We start from the raw sequence: 23292 nt of genomic DNA, 5'->3' as shown, positions 1-23292 counted from the left end.
GGTGTGATCTTGGACTCATCACTGAGCCTGGAACCCCAGGTTTCAGCGGTGACCAGGGGAGCATTTGCACAGTTAAAGCTAGTGCGCCAGCTGCGCCCGTACCTTGGGAAGTCTGACTTGGCCACGGTAGTCCATGCTCTGGTTACATCCTGTACTGTAACGCTCTCTACGTCAGGTTGCCTTTGAAGACGGCTCGGCAACCATGATACGCTCGGCAACCATGATACTAACAGGAGTGGCACTCAGGGAACATACAACCCCTCTGCTGTGCCAGCTCCATTGGCTACCAATTTGCTACCAGGCACAATTCAAAGTGCTGCCGTTGGCCTATAAAGCCCTAAACGGTTCTGGCCCAAGTTACCTATCCGATCACATCTCCGCCTACGAACCCACTAGGACTTTGAGATCTTCCGGGGAGGCCCTGCTCTCGATCCCGCCTGCAACATAGGCACAGTTGGCGGGGACGAGAGACAGGGCCTTCTCAGTGGTGGCCCCTCGGCTGTGGAACGCCCTTCCCATGGATATCAGATCGGCTCCCTCACTAATGGTATTTCGGAGAAAAGTGAAAACCTGGTATTTTGAACAGGCGTTTGAATAGGCAGTGCAATGAATTATAGGAAACGGAACAATTGATGACGAGTTTGGATCATGATTCTAGTTACGAGACGCCAATGAGTGTTTATTGATGATAAATGCTTAGTCTGCTATTGTATTAATTGTTTTTTAAATTCCTTGTTTGATGTTAGCTTTGAATTGTTGCTACTACTATTGTTAACTGCTGTGAGTCGCCTAAGGGCTGAGAATAGCGGTATACAAATGAAGTAAATAAATAAATAAATATATGGATTGAAAGAAGCGTAGGGTAACCTTATCATCATTATAATTTACTTTATTTCTATTTTGTTGTTGTTCTGCCTTTCCCCCAAAGAAACTCAAGATAGTTTACAATAAAGTTGTTGTTATTATTATTATTATTATTATTATTATTATTATTATTATTATCTAGCTTGGCGACCTAGCAGTGCCCAGCTTATTTGAGAAAGGTATTGTTTGTTTTTGGATGCTAGGTATTTTCAGTTTGGTGTGGGTGAACAACAATTCCCAGAGTCATGGGTCAGTCCTCCCCAAACCCTGCCAGTATTGGCCATTTTGGGTCTGTGAACCAAGTTTGGTTCAGGTATGTCATTGTCTGGCTGTAGTGCTCTCTGGATAAGACTGAACTACAATTCCAAGATTCCAAGGGCAATCACACCGAAACCCTGCCTGTATTCAATTGGCCATGTGGGTTCTGTGTGCCAAATTCGGTCCAGATCTGTTGTCAGTTGGATTTTGTGCTCTCTGGATGAGGGTGAACTACAACTCCCAGATTCCCTGGGCTATCTTTTGGAAAGTTCTGTCAGTATTCACAGTTGCCGTTGTTGAGTCTGCGTGACAAGTTTGGTCCAGATCAGTTGATGGCTGGGTTCAGTCGTCTTTGGATGCAGGTGAACTACAACTCTCAAAATCAGTGGCAATTCTCACAAACCTCTGCAGTATGTTCAGTTGGTCATTGAGCTTCTCTGTGCCAAGTTCGGTCCAGGTCCATTGTCAGTGGGGGGTCACTGCTTCTCTGGATGCATATGGACTATAACTCCTCTTCCCCAAAACTTGTCCAGTATGTTCTGTTGGTAATGGGGCTTCTCTGTGCCAAGTTTAGTCCTGGTCCATTGTCGGTGGGGGTCGCTATTCATCTGGATGAAGGTGAACTACAATTCCCAAATCAAGGTCAAATCCTCCCTATTTATTTATTTATTTATTTACAAAATTTCTACCCCATCCATCTCAACCCCCAAAGGGGGACTCAGGGTGGCGTAGAACAGCCCTAACCCCTGCAGTATGTTCAGTTGGGTACAGGGATTCTCTGTGTCAAGTCTGGATCCAGTCCATCACTGGTGGGATTCAGAGTGGTCTTTGTTTGCAGGTGAAATGTAAATCACAGTACCTACCACTAACAAATGTCAAGGCCAATAATACCAAAAATCCACCAGTATTCAAATTTGGGCATATTGGATATGCAAGCCAATTTGGCCCAGATCCATTGTTTACGTTTACAGGTGTAGATGAACTATAGTTCCTATAAATCAAGGTGAATTTCCCCCAAAGGCCTCCTGCATATTTTGCTGGTCATAGGAGGTTCTGTGTGTTAAGTGGAGTCCATGGTCATCGTTAGTGGGGTCTACAGTGCTCATTGATTACAGGTGAACTATACATCTCAGTACCCACAACAAAAATGTCCAGGCCAATTCCTCTCTAATCCACCGGAATTCAAAAGTGGGCATATCGGGTATACATGCCAAGTTTGATCCAGATCCATCTTTGTTTGGGTTCATGGTGTGTTCTAGATGTAATGAACTACAACTCCTCTAAATCCCTCCAAAGATCTCCTGTGTATTGCCTTGGTCATGGGGGTTCTCTGTGCCAAGTTAGTTCCAGGTCCATTGTTAGTTGGGTCCAGAATGTTGTTTGATTGGAGGTGAACTATAATTCCCAGTACCTACAACAACTATAATCTAGGTAAATTCCTCCTAAATCTCTCCAGTATTTTCTGTTGTCATGGGGATTCTGTGTGCAAAATGTGATTGGGGTCCACTGTCTGTCGGGGTCACAGTGATGTGTCTTGATGCAGGGTGAACTACAACTTCTATTCTGTGGAGTCAGTTCCCCAACCCCCTACAGAAGATTCAGTTGCTGATCATTTCCTCTGTTTTCTGTGTGCCATAGGAAAAGGTTAAGGCAGTGGGCTGGGTCATGCAAAAGGTATGGGAGAGGCAGTGGGTGGGGTCATACAAATGAGAGAGAAAAAAACCCTGGGAGGGGAAAAAAAGAAAATCTAGGCTGAAGTGGTCCCCCTATGAAAGCCTTCATTTGGGTGGTGGGCAGGATGTGAAAGTCATTGGCAGACTCTTGGACATGTTCACAGTAACCTGCAGTGTCAGTTTTGGGAGGGCCACGGGTGTCTCCAGGTCAGTGGGAACTATAGCCTGTTTGTGGAGGTGGGGCTCTGTCTGTGTAAGCAGACACCCCCGCCACATACACACATTTTCACATTTATTATGTGTATAGATAATACTATTATCATCTTTATTTTTATTCTGCCTTTTCACATAGAAATTCAAGATAGCTTACAATAACATCATCATCATCATCATCATCATCATCATTATTATTATTATTCTCTTTATTTCTATCCCATCTTTCTCCGCAATGGGATTCAAGGAAGTTTACATTATCATTCTTATAATTTAGTTTATTTTTATCCTGCATTTCTCCCCACAGGGATTCAAGGCAACTAACAATAACAGACACAACCCAATAGAATTTAAAAACAATACAAAAATTCAAATGGGGAGCTATGGTCCTTGAGGCAGTCTGGATCTTAGCTCCGATTTGTGCATATATGTGTGTCAGAGAACAGCACTGTACTTTTTTCTTATACACTATGCCTAAAATAATTGGCTGGAAATTATATCATACGAAAGCTGACTGGCAAAATCTGGGGATCACAACCAGAGACACTGACAACATCTGCCCTTGTGCTTTGCTACTTTGCTGCTGAATACGCATGCCAGTGTGCAATACATCTCACCACGTTAAAACAATGGATGTGGCTCTTAATGAGACATGCCACATTATAACAGGATAAAACTCAGAACCTCATTCAGCGATTGATACTGGATGAGAGACACCTTCCCGGGCATACAGAAGATTGGGTGATTTGGAAGTTGCTGAACAGACTGCACACTGGCACCACAAGGTGCAGAGACAATCTTAAGAAATGGGGCCTCAAAGCGAAGTCCACAACATGGGGAGGAGAACAACATACAATGCAGCCTGAGCCCTGCCACAAGCGTAATGGAGGACCTTCTCACAGCAACACTAGAGGCACTCCAAGTGGCCAAATGAAATTTAGTTAAATGCCAAGTTTTTAATTTTGGTTTTGGTTTTTTTATACAACTCACTTCTGACACGATAAATAAAATACTATGCTTACACAAGCGTCCCCTCCCCCAGCCAGTTTGTTCAATTGTCAAGATTCCTGGGAGATGGTCGCCCAAATGAAGGTTTTAAGGAGGCTCGGTTTAAAAGAAATTTTGAAGTGGATGGCTTATTTTGTGGGCCCCTGTGATTCTGCATCAGGGCGCAAAGGGATCTAGTAGTAGCCCCTTTGGGAGAAACAGAAAGGTGAACTCACCAAGTTCAGTGGGCTTCAGCAGCTCGTCCAAGATGGTGTAGAAAGGCAGCTTCACCAGCCGCACCTCTGGCTTAACAGGCAAGTACCCCAATCCGTTGAGGTACTTCCCATAGAGGGAGGGATAGTCAATGTTGGGGGAGGAGAGGGCAGTCTGGGGTACGGTGGTGTTTTTGCCACTGTGATCAAAGGAGGTGTGGAGGGGCAAGCTGTCTGGCGCCACCGGAGGCTGTGGGAGGGCCGTTGGGGAGGCTTGTGGCTTGGGGGACCCCAAGGGCTCTGAGAGCTTGGTATAGCGTGTCTCATAGATCTCCTTGATCTTCTTAAAGAGCTCCGGGCTGCAGTCGAACTGGACCAATTGCAAGGCGCGCGTGATCAGCTCATGCTTCAGGCCACTCTTGCTCCTCCCCACAAAGCCCAGCAGCATCTGCAGGTCTGAGACCCGGAAGCTCATCACCATGTTCTGGAGGAAGAGGAAAGACAGGACATCAGTACACATAATAATAATAATAATAATAATAATAATAATAATGAGAAGAAGAAGAAGAAGAAGAAGAAGAAGAAGAAGAAGAAGAAGAAGAAGAAGAAGAAATGTATGGTTCTGTTTGCCACTTTGAGTTTCTTTGGGAGGGAAAATGAAGGATATAAATACACAGAAGGAGGAGGGGGAAGGGAGAGAGAGAAAAGGGAAGGAGAAAAAATAATGTGCATTGTATGATTCTGAGTGTTAGCCGCTTTTAGTTTCCTTTGGGAGAGAAAAAAACAAGATATAAATACACATAGTAATAATAATAATTTATGTATGTCTCCTTTGGGAAATAAAAATGGGATATTCTACTACTACTGATAATAATAATCATCATCATCATCATTGAAAAAATCACGACCTGTCAACTGCAAAAGGCCACCTTACTTGGATCTGCAAACATCATTCAAAAATACATAACACAGTCCTAGACTCTTGGGAAGTGTTCGACTTGTGATTCTGTGATACAAATTACAGCATATATATCTTGTTTGCTGTGATATACTGTGTTTTTGTGTCAATAATAATAATAATAATAATAAAGTATTGTATGATTCTGAGTGTTCACTTCTTTGAGTCTCCTTTAGGTGAGAAGCAGGAAATAAATATATAAATACCCATATATACTTGAGTATAAGCCAACCTTAATATAAGCTGAGGTATCTAATTTTATCACAAAAACCTGGGAAAACACATTAATTCGAGTATAAGCCGAGGGTGGGAAATGCAGCAGCTACTGGTAAATTTTAAAATAAAAACAGATCTCAATAAAATTACATTAATTGAGGCATCAGTAGATTAAATGTTTTTGAATATTTGCATAAAACAGAACACAAGCTGGAGCTTCCACAGACCTTGCTGCTCCGTGGCTTTAAAAGCCCTTCCTTTCCACTACCTGGCAACAGAACCCCATCAGCAGCTAGAGCTTCCACAGATCCTGCTGCTCTGTCACTTTAAGGGCCCGCCTTTCCACTGCCCAGCACCAGAACATCTGCAGCAGCAGGAGCTTTACGACCCCTTACCATTACCCTCCATTAGACGGGACTTATCATCCAGTGTAGTTATCAGCTGTTGGATCAGTCAGGTGGTGCATCACAAGTGCTTCCCACAAGCCTCGGTACTTATCATCCAGGGTAGTTATCAGCTGTTGGATCAGGGTCAGGCGGTGCGTCACATGTGCTTACCATGAGCCTATCTCCACATGAGAACCTCTACTGAGATCTACTGTGCCCCTGTCCAACTACTAGAGGTAGTGACTCCATCAAGACTTTTGGGAAGAGAGAAGGTGAGGAGGATAAAGAGATGAAATTACTTTAGGGATATAACACAACAGGGCAACTGTGAGAAGTGGGGAAGAAATAGAAGGTAAAAGAGAGGGAAGGAGTGAGTTAAGATGGTTATAGCAAGTATATAAGAGAGAGGGAAAAGTGAGAGAGTGAGTACAGGCAAAGAAGGAAGAAAAGGAAAGTTGATAGGAAGGTAAGAGAAAAAAGTAATTTAAGTGATAATATTGGAGGGTAGGAAGGGAACAAAGAAGGAAGGAAGGGAAAGTTGATTGAGAGTAGGAGGAAAAGGAACCTAAATCGTGAAGATAAGATCTGAGGGTAAGCAGGCATAGAAGGTAGAAAAGGAAAGTTGAAAGGAAAAGAAGAGAAAGAGAGATTCTGAGTGGTTATAATAAGGAGGTAGGTAAAGAAGGAAGGAGGTAGGTAAAGAAGGAAGAAAAGTTGATAAGAAGGTAAGGGGATGTTGCAATTGTGAAATAGCTGCGGAATTGTTGCCCACTCCTCCTCCTTGCCCTCTGTGCCAGAGTAAAGGTTCTCTCCAGTAGTGTACAGCTATTGGAGATCTCATTTTTTACTGAGGACTATGACTGATTGTGGGACATTGCTGAATGCTAAATTTTCATACATTGGTGACTTGATGGGTCAAACATTGCGCCTCTTTCTCAATCACATAGAGGTGCTCAACAAGAAATTAGATCATCTACTTACTTACGTTTCTCTATTAGCAAATGACCCAATTGATATGTGGAAAGGAGGGGAGGGAGTAGCCTCTTGTCAGTCTGAAGATGGAAGGATGGAGAGGGGGGAGGTGAGGAGAATTTGGATTTGGGGGATGGAGGATTTGAGGGAGAATTATTTAGCTTACAATATAAAGGAATATGAACCACCCTGCCAGCAAGAAAAAGACACCCAACAAATAATTCTCCAACTGGCTTTTGACATACTAGACACCCACCTGAATAGGGGGAGGTAGTATTCATCTAGAGCCATGATGGCGAACCTATGACACGCGTGTCAGTACTGACACGCGTAGCCATTTCTAGTGACACGCGGCCCGCCCGCTGGTCAGCCGCTGCTTCAGCAAGGGCAGAGGAGGGGGAGACGAGGCAAGGAAGAGGAGGAGAGGAGGAGGCATCAGGACGAGGAGGATTTGCAAAGCAGGGACAAAGCAGGGAATTAAGCTTTCGCGTTGAGCATGCGTCGGGGGGGGGGGCACTCTTGAGGAGGAGGCAGAAAAGCCATGCTTGGGGAGAGGGAGAAGGGAAAGGCGCGCACTCTGCCCTTCCTCTCTCGCCCTGTGCACGCCTTCCTCAGTGGCAGAGGCAGTAAAGGTGCACGAGGGAGCAGAGAAAGGTGCGCACCATTCCCTCCTCCCATGCCCCATGCGGCGGTAAAGGGTTAGAACTTACATGTCAAGTGTGGGAGCCAGGTGGTAAAGGCACGCACGGGGCATGGGAGGAGGGAAAGGTGTGCACCTTTCTCTGCTCCCTCGTGCGCTTTTCCTGCCTCTGCCACGGAGGAAGGCGTGCGCAGGGCGAGAGAGGAAGGGCAGAGTGCGTGCCTTTCCCTTCTCCCTCTCCTCATCCCATGCGCGGCTTTTCTGCCTCCTCCCGGTGTTGCCCCCACCACCGCGGCCGTGCATGGGAGAGGGAGAAGGAGAGCAAGGCTGTGGAAAACTCTGGGCTGGGGCTCCCTCCTCCTCTGCCGCCACCTTCGCTCTCTCCCTGTGCCTCCTCTCTCACCTTGGGTTGCCCGCTGCACTTGGGGGTGGGGCGAGCAGGGGCGATGGCCTCCTTGCATGGCCAGGAACTGCCTGGGAGCCTGGGTCACATGGCTCTCGCCATCCGCTGCGCTTGGGGGTCGTGCAAACTGGGATGCAGACTCCCTGCAGGGCCCAGGCCTGCGTTAGTGTTTGGGTCTCCTGGCTCTCACACTTGGCAAGTAAGTTCTATATGACAAGTTTATTTCAATTCAGTGGTTGTTGGAGTTTGGAATGCTTTTTGGTGGCAGAGGAATTATACAGCCCAGCAACACCCAAATGTCAAGGTCTGTTTTCCCCAAACCTTTCCAACATTTTTTCTTGATCATGGGAGTTCTGTATGCCAAGTTTAATTCAATTTCATGGTTGATGGATTTCAGAATAATGAGAAAATGTTTGTTCATGGATTAGATGACCTTTGGATGCCCTTTCAATTTTCTGAGTCTTATAACAATAATAATAATGCATAGTAATATAATAATAATTATGTCTTCCTGCCTGGCAGAAGGGGGCTGGACTAGATGATCTTTGGTGCTCCCTTCCAACTACCTGAGTCTTATAACAGTAATAATAATAATGCATAGTAATGTAATAGTAATTCTGTCTTCCTGCCTGGCAGAAGGGGGCTCGACTAGATGACCTCTGGGGCTCCTTTCCAACTGCCTGAGTCTTATAACAATAATAATAATACATAATAATGTAATGTTTTGGTTTATTAAATATAGTTATATATTAAATTATATATATATTTGTTATTTAAACTAAATATTGTGAAATTATGGTTTTTTTCTTGAAGTGACACACCACCTGAATTATGTTCGGTTTTTTGGCAAATTTTGACACACCACGCTGAAAAGGTCACTGATCATCACTAATTTTAGATCATCACTGATCTAAAATTATCAAGGTGTCTCTAAGTCACATTCTGATGAAGAACCCTAAGATCACAGCCATCAAATGGCTTCGTAGAGCGTACAATGTCAACTTCCTCCACCTATTAATAACCTTTGGAGATGCAGAGACACCTAAAGAACTATATGCACTTAGGTCCTCCCTACAAAGTTGGGTTTTCAAGATTTAACTGTGCACCCCCTGTTGATTAGGTCTCCGGTAATTCCCCAGAATAATCAAATTCCAAACAGACCAGAAAGAATCTTAGAAGTTGCTTCCCTAGACTCAAAATAGCAGCTTAGACCAGATAATTGGATCTCTGACCCTCCCAGAGGCTAGGTAACATGAGACATTTTCCCCACTACTCAAGCCCCAATAAATATGTCTCACAACTGATAGTAAACTCCAACTTCCTCCAACTTAATTCAATAGCCCCGCTAGGCAGATACAAACAAATAGCCCCCAGCTTCTAAACCCAAGGGAACAGTCAATAGAGCTCTTCTCTCATGATATCCATCATTCCATCCTACTATTCTTAAGAGAATCATCAGAAGTATTTGATAGAAGCCAAACAATGCAATACTTAGCCCCCATCCCCCAGTCCATTAACCCTCAACTCCTTATCCCATATTCCAAAAGCCCCCTGCCTTCTGCCACTCAGTTCAATAGCCCCTACCCCTTACTCCCCAACCCAATGGCTTTCTTCTCCCTACCTCTCAATCAAACTATCTCATTATCCCCTTCCCTAAAGTTCAATAGCTCCTTACACCTTACTCCCTAGTCCAGTGATGGTCAACCTTTTGAGCGCGGTGTGTCAAAATTTGCCAAAAAAACTGAGCATAATTCAGGTGGTGTGTCATTTCAAGAAAAAATACCATAATTTCGCAATATTTAGTTTAAATAACAAAAAAAATATAATTGTAATTCCCACTGTGAAGGAGTCGTTATTAAACTGCTGCCACCAATTGTAAAGGAGACCATTTTAATGCCACCGAATGCCACCAAATGTGAAGGTGCGAGTGGTAAAACACCCACTGCCACCTAATCTATGAGGGAAGCCGGGCAACGATCAATATCAGCCTTGGAGCTATTTTATAAAGGAACTGTTAATGACAGAAGGTTTTATTCAGTGGATAGCGTAGCGTTTACTATCTCTGGCTGACTGCACTATTGCAAGCTGTTCAACTTAGAAGAAACTGTATCAGGCAGGACTTGAGAAGAACAGTAACAAGTTTATTTTAACAGCAGTATAATAAGTTTAACTGTTTCTTCAAAAGAGGCACAAATCTTGATGGATACATTGGAAAGGTTTCATGAGTAAACTCAGGCAAACACTTCATAAGGTTTCACAGCTGGCACAACAGGCTTAAACCCAGCCAAACCTTGATTCTTAATTCAGAATCAACAACCCCCTGTACCGGGTCCTTCTCTGCAACCACTTTGGTCACCAATTGATTCCCTGAATCTCCAAGAGATTCAGTTTTTCCCTATAGCACACTGGCTACAGACACATTCCCTGAATCTCCACCAAAAGATTCAGTGTTCTCTCAGTAGCTCTCCGGCCACTGACTGACTTTCTAAAACACAGCTGCCTCATGAAGAGGCAGTTGGCTCCGCCCCTGTTGCTATGGCAACTCAGCTACCATCAAGCCACTCTCTCCAACAAAACATAATCTCCCATACTTACCATCCCTAAACTATTGTTAAAATTACACATAACCAAAGAAATAAAACTTACACATCGTCACACCAATTACGATCCAATTAATGAAGGCTGGAATTTTGTATACCTGGGGATATCCGATCTTTCTCAAATTCCAATGGAAAGGCAAGAGATATAGAATAGACTCACTGGAACAAGGACATCAACTACTGGAGGAGCTTGGCATAGCAAGAAAACAAGAGAGAGGTCGAAAGGAAAAGGAGAAGAACGGATCAGAGGGAGGAGGATTAGAGGGAATAATCGGCACCATTGGAGGAATCGAGATGTAAGAAGAAATCAAACACTGCAATCAAAATTTACATACTTAAAAATGAGCACTCGGGGGGGAGGGAGATTCTGGGGCACGGGATGACTTCACCTCCCTCCCCAATGGGGAAGGCCGGGGGCCATGGTTGGGACTAGAAGTCCCAAAGAATGGAAGGGGAGGAAGGGGGGAATGAGGAAAGGGGGGGAAGCAGGGGGAGGGGGGAAGGGGAGGGGAGTGCAAGGGACAAGGGTTCACATTGGTTCAAGCCACACAAAAAGCTTTTAAAGGGAAATGGAAATGATGTTCTATAAATTAAGAATCTCAACACTTAATACGAGAGGACAGTAATTAAAGGAAGGCGGATTGAAGCCTTACTGAAGGACGCGGCAGATGTCATCTTCCTATAGGAAAAGCATCAGAATAAACCGGGTTCAAATGAACTAAAATCGAGTTGGATAAGAAATTATGAAAAATCTTTTAAGTCATCAAAATCAAGAGGGGTAGCTATAATAATTGCAAAGAAATGTAATTTTGTCATAAACAAGGTACTGAAAGATGAGGAGGGCAGATACATAAAAATGTATGGCGAAATAGGGGAAGATAAATATGTATTAGTAAATGTATATGCACCGAATGTAAAACAGCAAGAATTTTATGAAAAAGTGTTAGAACAAATAGAGAATTATCACCAGCAAAATGTAATATTTGGAGGTGACTGTAATTGTTATATGGACCCAAAAAAAGATAAAACTATGCTAGCATCAAAAATTAGAAATATTGAAACAACAGATTTAAGTAGAGTAATGAATAAATGGCAACTAAAGGGTGTGTGGAGATTGGTAAAAGGGAATGAATATATATATATATATATATATATATATATATATATATATATATATTATTCAACGGTGCATAAGGTGTATACAAGAATAGATTATATTTTTGTCTCTAAAAATATGTTAAGTGTTAAATGCTGATATTGGAACAATTAAGATTTTGGATCATACCCTGGTTTCAACTGAGATTGCTTTGAAATATGATTATGATAAAATGAGGAGGTGGAGATTAAATACAAAAATATTGAATCATAAAGAGAGTGGATAGAGTGAAAGCAGAATAGCAAGAAACTAGGGGTTTTAATGAAAAGACGGTAACAAAAGGAGCGCTATGGGACACTATGAAAGCAGTGACTAGAGGGTTATGTATAAAAGAGACAATTAATCTCAAAAAAGGGAAGAAGAAAGGAAAAGGAATCTAGAAAAAGAAATTGAAGAGATTGAAAAAGCATATGTAATAAAGCATATGTAATACATGAACTTACGCAAGGTTGAGAGCAAAAAAAGAGGAATTGAAGAGGCAGTTGGCTCCGCCCCTGTTGCTATGGCAACTCAGCTACCATCAAGCCTCCCTCCCCCACAAAACATAATCTCCCATACTTACCATCCCTAAACCACTGTCCAAACTACACATAACCAAAGAAATAAAACTTACACATTGTCACACCTCCCAACCCATAGGGATTATTTTTGACTTTTCTATCAACTAGAATGGTCAAAAATAATTTGGATAATACCAACATCATATAACTATGTACAAACCATATTTTGATCAGTTATCTAATAACACTGGTTAAGGCATCCTGGAAACTGAGTCCGCAACAACATTGGTTCTACCTTTTACATGCTCTATATCAAAGGTATAATCTTGCAATGATAAACTCCACCGTAAAAGTTTGTTGTTGGTGCTTTTGGTGTTATCCAGCCATTTTAATGGGGCATGATCCGTTTGAAGGGTAAACCTTCTTCCCCATAAATAGGGCCGCAATTTTTGTATGGACCATATTATAGCTAGACATTCCTTCTCAATAGTAGACAAACTACATTCTCTGGGCAATAGCTTTTTACTTAAAAATAGAATAGGATGACTCTCTCCTTCTTGATCTAATTGGCTTAATACCGCCCCCAACCCAGTTTCGGATGCATCACATGTTAAAGTAAAGGATTTATCAAAGTCTGGGGCTCTTAATACGGATCGTGAGGTTATGGCCTGTTTTATCTGGTCCATTGACTTTTGACATTCTGCAGTCCAAAGTACTTGATTAGGGCAACTCTTTCGTGTAAGATTTGTCAAAGGCACCGCTAAAGTACTAAAGGATGGGATAAATTTCCGATAATATCCTGCCAACCCAAGAAATGATCTTACTTGTTTCTTTGTCTTGGGTATTGGCCACTGATGTATGGCTTCAACCTTGGTAGGTTCTGGCCCAATGATACCACAACCCACAATATGTCCTAAGTATTTGGTGGTGCGGTTACCCATGTGGCACTTAGGGGTCTTGATTGTTAAACCTGCCTCCTGTAACCGATGCAATACTTGCTCAACGTGTTTTAAATGGTCTTCCCATGTGGTACTAAAGATTCCAATATCGTCCATATATGCAACGCAAAAGTCTCCCATTCCCCTAAGTACACTATCCACTAACCGTTGGAATGTGGCTAGACTATTCCTTAAACCAAAGGGTAAAGTGGTGAACTCATATAACCCTTCATGAGTTCTAAAGGCAGTCTTCTCTTGGTCTTGGGGAGCCATAGGTACTTGCCAAAATCCTTTTGTTAAGTCTAGGTTACTAATATAATTGGCTCTCCCTATCCTCTCCAATAAGTCATCTAACCGGGGCATTGGATAGTTATCAGGTTGTGTGACCTTGTTTAGGAGCCTATAATCCACACAGAACCGTATGGTGTTGTCTGGTTTCTGGACTAGTACAATAGGTGATACCCATGGGCTATTAGATGGAACAATAACACCCATTTCTAGCATTTCTTTTATCTCTCTTTCAATACATTTGGTTAGCTTCCCCGTGGCTCTATATGGAGATGAAGCTATAGGGGGGGAGTCACCGGTAAGGATTCAATGGTGAACTCCTGTTACCCTTCCTGGAAGATCTGAGAACAATTGATTATACTTCTTAAGTAACTTTTTAATCTGGGTTTATTGTTCCTGGGATAATTCTTCATCAATTTTTACCTGGTCAATATTACCATAAGCTTTCCTATTTCCTTCCCAGAAAGAAAATGTCCCTGTCTCTTCACCAGTTATAACCATATATACATTAGCAATCTTATTTACATAGGGTTTCAACATATTAACATGCACCAGTCTTTCACTAGCAGTCTGTTCATCAAAGATCAAGTAGTTGACACTACTCTGTTTCTTGATCACCTTCCATGGACCGGTCCAGTCTAATTGAAGTTTATTGGACTTTGCCGGAATGAGATAGAGGACTTCATCTCCTATGTTGAAATTTCTGCATCGTGATGACAGATCATATCTTGACTTTCTGCTGGGCTGCTGCAATATTGTCCTTGGCGATGTTCCTAGCCGTCTCCAACGTGGACTGAAGATCCTGGAGGTATCTGGTTACTGGAACAGGCTCCCACTCCGGATACGCCTCCCAAAACTCTCTCACCAGATCAAGTGGGCCTCGTACACGCCTGCCATATAGTAGCTCAAACGGACTGTATCCAGTGCTTTCTTGGGGGATCTCTCTATAGGCAAAAAGAAGTTGCTGTAATTTTACATCCCAGTCATTTGGATGTTGCTGACTGTATGCCTTAATCATTCTCACCAAGGTCTTGTTAAAATTTTCTACAAGCCCATTGGTTTGTGGATGGTACACAGTGGATGTTAAATGTTTAATACCATATATCTCCAGTAACTTCTCCATTAGTCTTGAGGTGAATTGAGTCCCCAAATCAGATATTAATTCCTCCGGATACCCTGTCCTTCCCCATATGGACAGTAGAGCATTTGCCACTGTGGTAGTTTCTATATTAGACAATGCCACAGCTTCCGGGTAACGAGTGGCATAGTCCATCACCGTTAAGACATATCTGCTGCCTCTCCGACTTGGCTTTGGTAGGGGGCCCACAATGTCAATACCAACTCTAAAGAAAGGTTCGCCGATAATTGGCATGGGGATCAATTGAGCTTTTGTTTTGTCTTAGCTGGAACTGATCCTCTGGCAAGCGTCACAAGATTGACAAAAGTCCTTAATTTGTTGGTACATGCCGGGCCAAAAGAAGTTTTTTGCAATGCGCTGGGTAGTGCGCCTAATTCCCATGTGACCTCCTTGTGGGCTGACATGTGCCATCTGCATGAGGTGCCCACGATACTTCTGAGGTACCACAATTTGGGTGTAAGAAACAGCTGGAGACTTGTGGTCTAAAACTTCCCTGTATAGAACTTCATTTTTGATTACAAATCGGTTTGGTTTCTCTGGGGTTAACTCTGTCTTTTCGGTTTGAGTAGTATCAAACAAGGTCTGGAGTGTGTCATCAGCCTTTTGTTCTTTAGAAATTTCATTTTCTCCTTTCGTCCCTTGAACTAACTCAGATATAACAGAGCTTGCTTCGGGTTTCTGCCCCAGAGATTGACAGATGGGTAAACATGAAGTGTTTTGTTCTCCAGTCTGTTCCACAATCAGGTCTTTTTCCTCTTTAGGTATCTCTGATATTTTTTTAATCCTTCTGGCTAGGTCATTTCCAATCAAGCATGAGTAAGGGATCTCTGAACTTATGGCAAAATCCCACATGCCTGTCCAATCTGAGAAGTAGGATTTTGATACGTCTCAGGTATCATCTTTGGATGAATAACACAAACTTCGGAAACCGTGTCTCTCCATCCATGTAACAGGTTTCCATCTATTTTGATGGGTTCCAAATAGTCATTTGGAACTGTGTTTAGTACCACAAACAAACACTGTTTTTCAATCTGTTCCCCCTTTTGAACCACCTCAGTGCAATCCTTCCTAGCCCTGGCTCCATTTCTTTTCCAGGGGTATTTCTTTCTCTAATGAAGAATCATAGAATCATAGAATCATAGAATCAAAGAGTTGGAAGAGACCTCATGGGCCATCCAGTCCAACCCCCTGCCAAGAAGCAGGAATATTGCATTCAAATCACCCCTGACAAATGGCCATCCAGCCTCTGCTTAAAAGCTTCCAAAGAAGGAGCCTCCACGACACTCCGGGGCAGAGAGTTCCACTGCTGAACGGCTCTCACAGTCAGGAAGTTCTTCCTAATGTTCAGATGGAATCTCCTCTCTTGTAGTTTGAAGGTGGACTTCTCTTTTCTCAGGAAATTACATTGGGACTTAAAATGTCCTAATTTCCCGCAATGAAAACAAGCCTTATTTCCCTCAGCACTGTTAGACTGCATGGCGCCTGCCATCCTCCAGGTGGTGTTTTCTACTGAAAAGCCTCTCCCTGGCTGACTGTGAGGGGATTTTTTAAATGGCAGTTAGGATTGTCTTGTTTCCTTTTTGACTCCTTCTTCTTCTTTAAATCCTTCCTTTAAAGTAATCAATGGTCCACCGTGATAGCTGCCTGTGTTGAAGTTTTGGGGTTTCTATCCTGTATAATCCATTTATAATCAAGGGGGACCTGTTGATAAAACTGCTCCTTTTGAATTAAGTTTTTGAGCTGCTGGAAGTCAGTTACCTCAGCGCCTTTGACCCAGCTCTCAAAGTATTGTGCCTGCTTGGAAGCTAATTGAGAATAACTCTCATATTTTTCTTTTTTGATCATCCTGAACTTCATCCTATAAAATTCAGGCGTCAGCTGCAATTTCTGTTGAATTTGTCGTTTGAACTTAGAGTAATCTCTATGTTCTGTCTCTGCCATGTCGCTGTAAATCTCCAGACGTTTACCACAAATCTGTGGCCTTAAATATGCCATCCATTTTTCCTCAGCTACATTAAAGTCTTTACAACATCCTTCGAAGGAAATTAAGAACCTTTCAATATTGTCTTCTTTATTGTATCTTGGGAACTTTCTCAAAATATGATCCATAGGGATCTCCTCTGGTCTCCCCTGTATATTTACTTGTGTCTGAGAGAGAGTTAAACGTTGTTTTTCAATTCCTAATTCCATTTTCCGTAATTCAGCCTGCCTGACTCTTTCCCTCTCCTCAAACTCCATTTGTGCCCTTTGGGCTTCCATTTCTGCCTGTCTCTTTTGGGCTTCCATTTCTGCCTGTCTTGCCCTGTCCTGTGCCTCAATTTCCAATTTCCTTAACTCTATCTGATATTTACACTGTAACTCAGACATAGGAGTTTGGTCTGAGTCTGAGCTTCCCTCTTCTTGATAAGCCTCAACCTCCTTAGTTACTTTGCCTTGCTTTTTAGCCACCATCTTTGGCTCCAACTTTTACCTCAAGATTTTTCCTTTAGGTGATCTTAGACACTAAATCAGATGTTAAACGTATCCCGTCGCTTGCCACCAAATGTGAAGGAGTCGTTATTAAACTGCTGCCACCAATTGTAAAGGAGACCATTTTAATGCCACCGAATGCCACAAAATGTGAAGGTGCGAGTGGTAAAACACCCACTGCCACCTAATCTATGAGGGAAGCCGGGCAATGATCAATATCAGCCTTGGAGCTATTTTATAAAGGAACTGTTAATGACAGAAGGTTTTATTCAGTGGATAGCGTAGCGTTTACTGTAAGCTCACAGCAGCTGCTCCCAGAAATGACACAGGACGCCAATCCGTGATCAAACAGGAAACTTTTACTACTGGATGCATATACACAATGAAAGCCAGGATTGGCACACAGACGCAAATCAACCCTTATATACCCTCCCCCACATTCGAATCCCCTCTTCCCGCCTGACAAAGATCCCGCGCAATATTCCCCGCCAAACCACCAACGGCCCCTCCCAAGGCCACCAGCTGCAATTCCTTATCAGTTCTCCATGTCAGGAATTCGGTTTTTTGCGCCAACATCCAAGGCCAGGAAACCGAGTCCTGACATAATGTCCCCCTCCACCTCTTCTTCTTCCTGGAAGGGAAACATACGTCACCATTATGTCCCTTCTGTGTCTAGCGGGCCTTGGTATTTCTTTAGCAAATTACAATGAAATGTCGGGTGTATCTTCCCCAATGCCTTAGGGAGTTTCAGAGTATATGTCACTTCATTTATTTTGCTAGAAATTCTGAAGGGACCAATATATTTGGGAGACAATTTCCGAGAGGGGGTATTTAGCTTGAGGTTTTTTGTGCTCAGCCACACTAAATCCCCCTCCTCCAACTTATCACCTTCCCTCCTCTTTCGATCTGCAAACAGTTTATATTTTCGTTGGGCCTCTTGTAGTGATTTTGCCACCTCCTCCCAGTTCGCCTTCATTTTGTCTCGCCATCCTTCCTTCCCCTCCAGCTCTTCCCCCCAACTCGGCAGTTTGGGTAAAGGGGTCACTTCCATGCCGTACACTATTTCAAAGGGGGATTTCCCTGTGGATGCGTGACAGGCTCTATTATACGCAATTTCTGCAAACGGAAGTAAATCGGCCCAATCAGTTTGGCATTGGTTTGTGTATGTCCTTAGGAACAGCCCCAAGGTCTGTTGCGTGCGTTCGACCCCCCCATTGGTCATGGGATGGAACGCTGAACTCAGGGTCCGTTCCACCCCCATCAACTGCATGAACTCTTCCCAGAACCGGGCCGTAAATTGTATCCCTCAGTCACTAATCACCTGGTCTGGACAACCATGCAACCGATAGATGTGTTTGATGAATAGCTCAGCCAATTTCTCTGCAGATGGTAATTTGGGCAGCGCTATGAAATGCGCTTGCTTTGAAAACAGATCCATTACCGTCCATATGTAACGTTGACCTCGGCTAATTGGGAGTTCGCCCACAAAGTCCATAGCAATCACTCTCCACGGTTGTGATGGTTCTGCCACCTTTTGCAATAACCCCGTGGGTTTTTGTGGGGTTGCCTTACTCTGTGCACACGCATTGCACCGGGATACATACATTTTGGTGTCATTCCTCATCCCTGGCCACCAACACTGACGTGCCAACATTTTTAGGGTTTTCGTTACTCCCCAGTGTCCCGCTCCCTTATTGCCGTGGCATCTGACCATCATTTTTTCCCTCAGGTTGCCTGGGATGTATAACTTTCTATGTACAAATCCCAACCCATCCTTCCATTCCACCTTTTCCTTATTTCTTTCCAGCCACTCATCCTCCCTGCATGCCTGCCTTATCTCCTCCTCCCATCCTCCGTCTTTGCTCTCAACCCCCACCAGCCTCTGGCTGCGTTCCGTTTGCGCTCGTGTTTGCACTGCCATGCCCCACTGCCGTTCTGAGAATATGCTCCCCTTCGGGCTTCGCCCCCTCCCTTCATCCTCCGGCATTCTCGACAACGTGTCTGCAACCACATTCTGTTTCCCCTTTTGGAAACGCAGCTTAAAATCAAATCTACTGAAATACTGAGCCCATCTTATTTGCTTTGCTGACAATTGCCTGGGTGAGGTGAGGTATTGTAAGTTTTTATGGTCGGTCCACACTTCAAAGGGGATGCCGCTTCCCTCTAATAGGTGTCTCCACGTTTCTAGAGCCCTCACCACTGACTGAGCCTCCTTCTCCCACACCGGCCAGTTCCGTTCGGTTTCGCTGAACTTTTTTGAGATGAACCCGCAGGGTTTCAACCTCCCTTCTGGGTCCCTTTGCATCAGGGCCGCCCCGTAAGCCCAATCTGATGCATCACAATGGATTATGAATGGTTTGGTCAAATCGGGGTGGATTAACACTGGTTCCTCAGTGAACCTGCGTTTTAGTTCTTCAAAAGCTTTTTGGCACTCTGCAGACCAATTTAGCTTCGCTCCCGGGGACCGCACTTTCACCGTTTCCCCATTCCCCTTCGTTTTGAGCAGTTCGGTTAAGGGCAATGTTATCTGCGCAAAGTCCTCTATGAACCCCCGGTAGAAATTTGCAAATCCGAGGAATGATTGCAACTGTTTGCGCGTTTGGGGAGGGCTCCACCCCCTGACATCCTCCACCTTTGCCGGATCCATTGCTATCCCTCCCTTGGATATCCGGTACCCCAGGAAGTCTATCTGTTCCTTATTGAACTCACATTTTGATAGCTTTGCAAACAATTTTGCCTCCCTCAATTTCTGGAGCACCTCTCTCACCAATTTGACATGCGATCGTCTATCCCGGGTAAATACAATTACATCATCCACAAAACAAAACACCCCGCGATACAATAATGGGTGTAGCACCTCATTAATCATTTGCATAAATGCTGATCCAGAGCCTTTGAGTCCAAACGGACAAATTAAATATTCAAAATGGCCGAGCGCACAGGCAAACGCCGTTTTCCATCTGTCCTCAGGCCTTATGCGCAACTTGTGATAGGCCTCGATCAAGTCAATTTTCGTGAACACCCTTGCTTCTGACAACCGCGATAGCAAGTCCTTGGTTAGTGGCATGGGGTAGTTGTTGGTGGTACTCACTGCATTCAGCCCCCTATTGTCCATGCACAGTCTCAACGAACCGTCCTTTTTGTGCCTAAACAGCACTGGGGCTCCCAAGGGTGACTCGGATGGCCTTATAAACCCTCGGGCCAAGTTTTTTTCAATATATTTTCTCAGTTCCTCCATCTCCTTGACCGACATGGGGTACAATTTACTCCTAGGCAACTTAGCATCCTCATTGAGTTCAATCTTTACTTCGACCCTCCTAGGAGGGGGAAGCTGGTCCGCCTCCTTTTCGTCAAATACATCCTCAAAGTTTCTGTATTCAGGGGGAATTTCCTGCACCCCACCCGTCATGTTTTCTTCCCCCTTGCAACATTTTCCCCCTTCTTCGCTCTGGAATGTTATGCTGCCTTCCCTCCAATTGATCTGTGGGTTGGCTTCCTTTAACCATGGCATCCCCAGTATTACATTGTAAGTAGCCATAGGGGATACGACAAAGGTTATGCTGCCTTCCCAGCTCCCCACTTTACATCTCACTTCTCCCACTTCAAACCGTGCCGGGGCCCCAGCCGCCACTGATCCATCTAGCTGCGAGAAGGCTATGGGGCTCTGCAAGGGGGTTTTCTCACATTTCAGTTCGTCTGCTAACTCTGGGGCCATAATGTTTCTTGAGCAGCCGCAATCCATGAGAGCTTTGCAGCTGGCCCACTTCCCCTCCCCTTCTAGCCTGATCGGGAATACTAGCATTCCTGGGCTGTGACTCACCAGATCTCCCACTGGGGCCCTAGAAGGGGGGCTCTCCTCCGCTCTCTTCCCTGCAGCCGGTTTGAACTTTGGGAAATGGGACTCTCCCCCTTTCCTTTGTCTGCATTCGGCAGCCCGATGGCCCAGGCGACCGCATACATAACAACCGCCTCTCTGCTCCTTGGGCCCTCCGGTTGGGGCTTTTCCGACCGTGCCTCTCTCCGTTCTCCGACTCTCCTCCCTTGCTCTCGTCTGCTGCGGCGCCGCTCCTTGATGCCTCTTGACCTGTGCCAAGGTCGTCTCGATGCGGCCGGCCAGCTCAATCCATCCGCCTATGTCCTCCGGGTCGTCGCGATGAAGCGCCCAGGTCAAGATTTCCTTCCGCAGGCCCTCTTTGAAGATCTGGACTTTGGTGGTGTTGGACCACTCTGGGACCTTCTCCGCCCTCAACCGGAATTCCTCCACGTACTCGGATACGGAACGATGTCCTTGGGTTATCGTCTGCAGCTTTTCCCTCGCTCGGACCCTCTCGAGCGGATCCCTGAAGCGCGCCTCCATCGCAGCCAGGAATCGCCTTGTAGATCCCAAACATGGGTCGTGCCTGGCGTGGAGCTGGACGTACCACTCCGCTGCTCCCCCTCTCAGTGTTGCGCCCACTGCTCGCACCCTGCTTGCTTCCGATCCGAAGGTAAGGGCGTTATCTTCTAGATATCCTCTCACCATAGTCAGGAAGTATGCGAGGTTCCCGGCTTCTCCTCCGAACTCGATCCTCAGCTCCTCCCTCCTAGGTTGGTATGGAAGGAGCTGCCTCTCCCGGATCTCCGCTCGCGGTGGCCCTCCCTGGAGCCCTCTCTGCTCCGGGGGCAATTCCTGACGCCCTGTGCCGCGCCCGGCTCCGGCCGGGGGCACCAGGAACGTCTGCTGGGGCGCCAGTCCCCGGGGTCATTCCTCCTCCTCATCGCTCTCCGCAGCAGCCCTCCAGCTCGTCTGTGTTTTAGGACGTGCCCCGGGTCCCCGGTCACTCCTCTCCCCTGCACTCCATATCGATTCCCCTCGGGGTGGTGGTTCCTCTAACAGGGGGGTCAGCTTCTCCATCACCTTTGACATCATTGCGAGGGTGGTCTCCATTGATGCCATCTTTTCCTCCAGGAAATCCAATCTCTGCGGGGAGGGAAACTCTAGCCCACTGCTTTCTCTCGTTGCTGCCCCTGGCCCCTTCACTCGCCTCTGTGTGACTCCGTTGGGCTGGGCATATGCAGTCGATGAAGCCAAGGCATTCACTCTCTCCAGCTCCTCTTCTGCATTTTCGAAAGGGGAGGCTGGTTCTCCCCCCTCCGTTGGATCTTCCTCCCGTTGCATAGGGGTACCTCACCACAGCCGTGGGATGGCACCGAAAAATCCTGGCTTAATGTAAGCTCACAGCAGCTGCTCCCAGAAATGACACAGGACGCCAATCCGTGATCAAACAGGAAACTTTTACTACTGGATGCATATACACAATGAAAGCCAGGATTGGCACACAGACGCAAATCAACCCTTATATACCCTCCCCCACATTCGAATCCCCTCTTCCCGCCTGACAAAGATCCCGCGCAATATTCCCCGCCAAACCACCAACGGCCCCTCCCAAGGCCACCAGCTGCAATTCCTTATCAGTTCTCCATGTCAGGAATCCGGTTTTTTGCGCCAACATCCAAGGCCAGGAAACCGAGTCCTGACAGTTTACTATCTCTGGCTGACTGCACTATTGCAAGCTGTTCAACTTAGAAGAAACTGTATCAGGCAGGACTTGAGGAGAACAGTAACAAGTTTATTTTAACAGCAGTATAATAAGTTTAACTTTTTCTTCAAAAGAGGCACAAATCTTGATGGATACATTGGAAAGGTTTCATGAGTAAACTCAGGCAAACACTTCATAAGGTTTCACAGCTGGCACAACAGGCTTAAACCCAGCCAAACCTTGATTCTTAATTCAGAATCAACAACCCCCTGTACCGGGTCCTTCTCTGCAACCACTTTGGTCACCAATTGATTCCCTGAATCTCCAAGAGATTCAGTTTTTCCCTATAGCACACTGGCTACAGACACATTCCCTGAATCTCCACCAAAAGATTCAGTGTTCTCTCAGTAGCTCTCCGGCCACTGACTGACTTTCTAAAACACAGCTGCCTCATGAAGAGGCAGTTGGCTCCGCCCCTGTTGCTATGGCAACTCAGCTACCATCAAGCCACTCTCTCCAACAAAACATAATCTCCCATACTTACCATCCCTAAACTATTGTTAAAATTACACATAACCAAAGAAATAAAACTTACACATCGTCACACCAATTACGATCCAATTAATGAAGGCTGGAATTTTGTATACCTGGGGATATCCGATCTTTCTCAAATTCCAATGGAAAGGCAAGAGATATAGAATAGACTCACTGGAACAAGGACATCAACTACTGGAGGAGCTTGGCATAGCAAGAAAACAAGAGAGAGGTCGAAAGGAAAAGGAGAAGAACGGATCAGAGGGAGGAGGATTAGAGGGAATAATCGGCACCATTGGAGGAATCGAGATGTAAGAAGAAATCAAACACTGCAATCAAAATTTACATACTTAAAAATGAGCACTCGG

General features: G+C 44.9%; 1 protein-coding gene across 3 annotated transcripts in view; it reads right to left on the bottom strand.

The window, feature by feature from the left end:
* LOC137095077 (E3 SUMO-protein ligase PIAS4-like) overlaps window positions 1-23292 on the bottom strand; it is a 254857-nt gene that overhangs the window by 167838 nt on the left and 63727 nt on the right. For all 3 annotated transcript variants that reach the window (XM_067461287.1, XM_067461288.1, XM_067461289.1), the window contains exon 2: window positions 4232-4691. In XM_067461287.1, the coding sequence (XP_067317388.1) occupies window positions 4232-4691 (460 nt within the window). The remainder of the gene's footprint in view (window positions 1-4231; window positions 4692-23292) is intronic.

This window comes from Anolis sagrei, chromosome Y, assembly GCF_037176765.1.
Source record: "Anolis sagrei isolate rAnoSag1 chromosome Y, rAnoSag1.mat, whole genome shotgun sequence".
Classification (NCBI taxonomy): domain Eukaryota; kingdom Metazoa; phylum Chordata; class Lepidosauria; order Squamata; family Dactyloidae; genus Anolis; species Anolis sagrei.
Note: the sequence above shows the minus strand (reverse complement) of the source record. Positions and strands in the feature narration are given on the sequence as shown.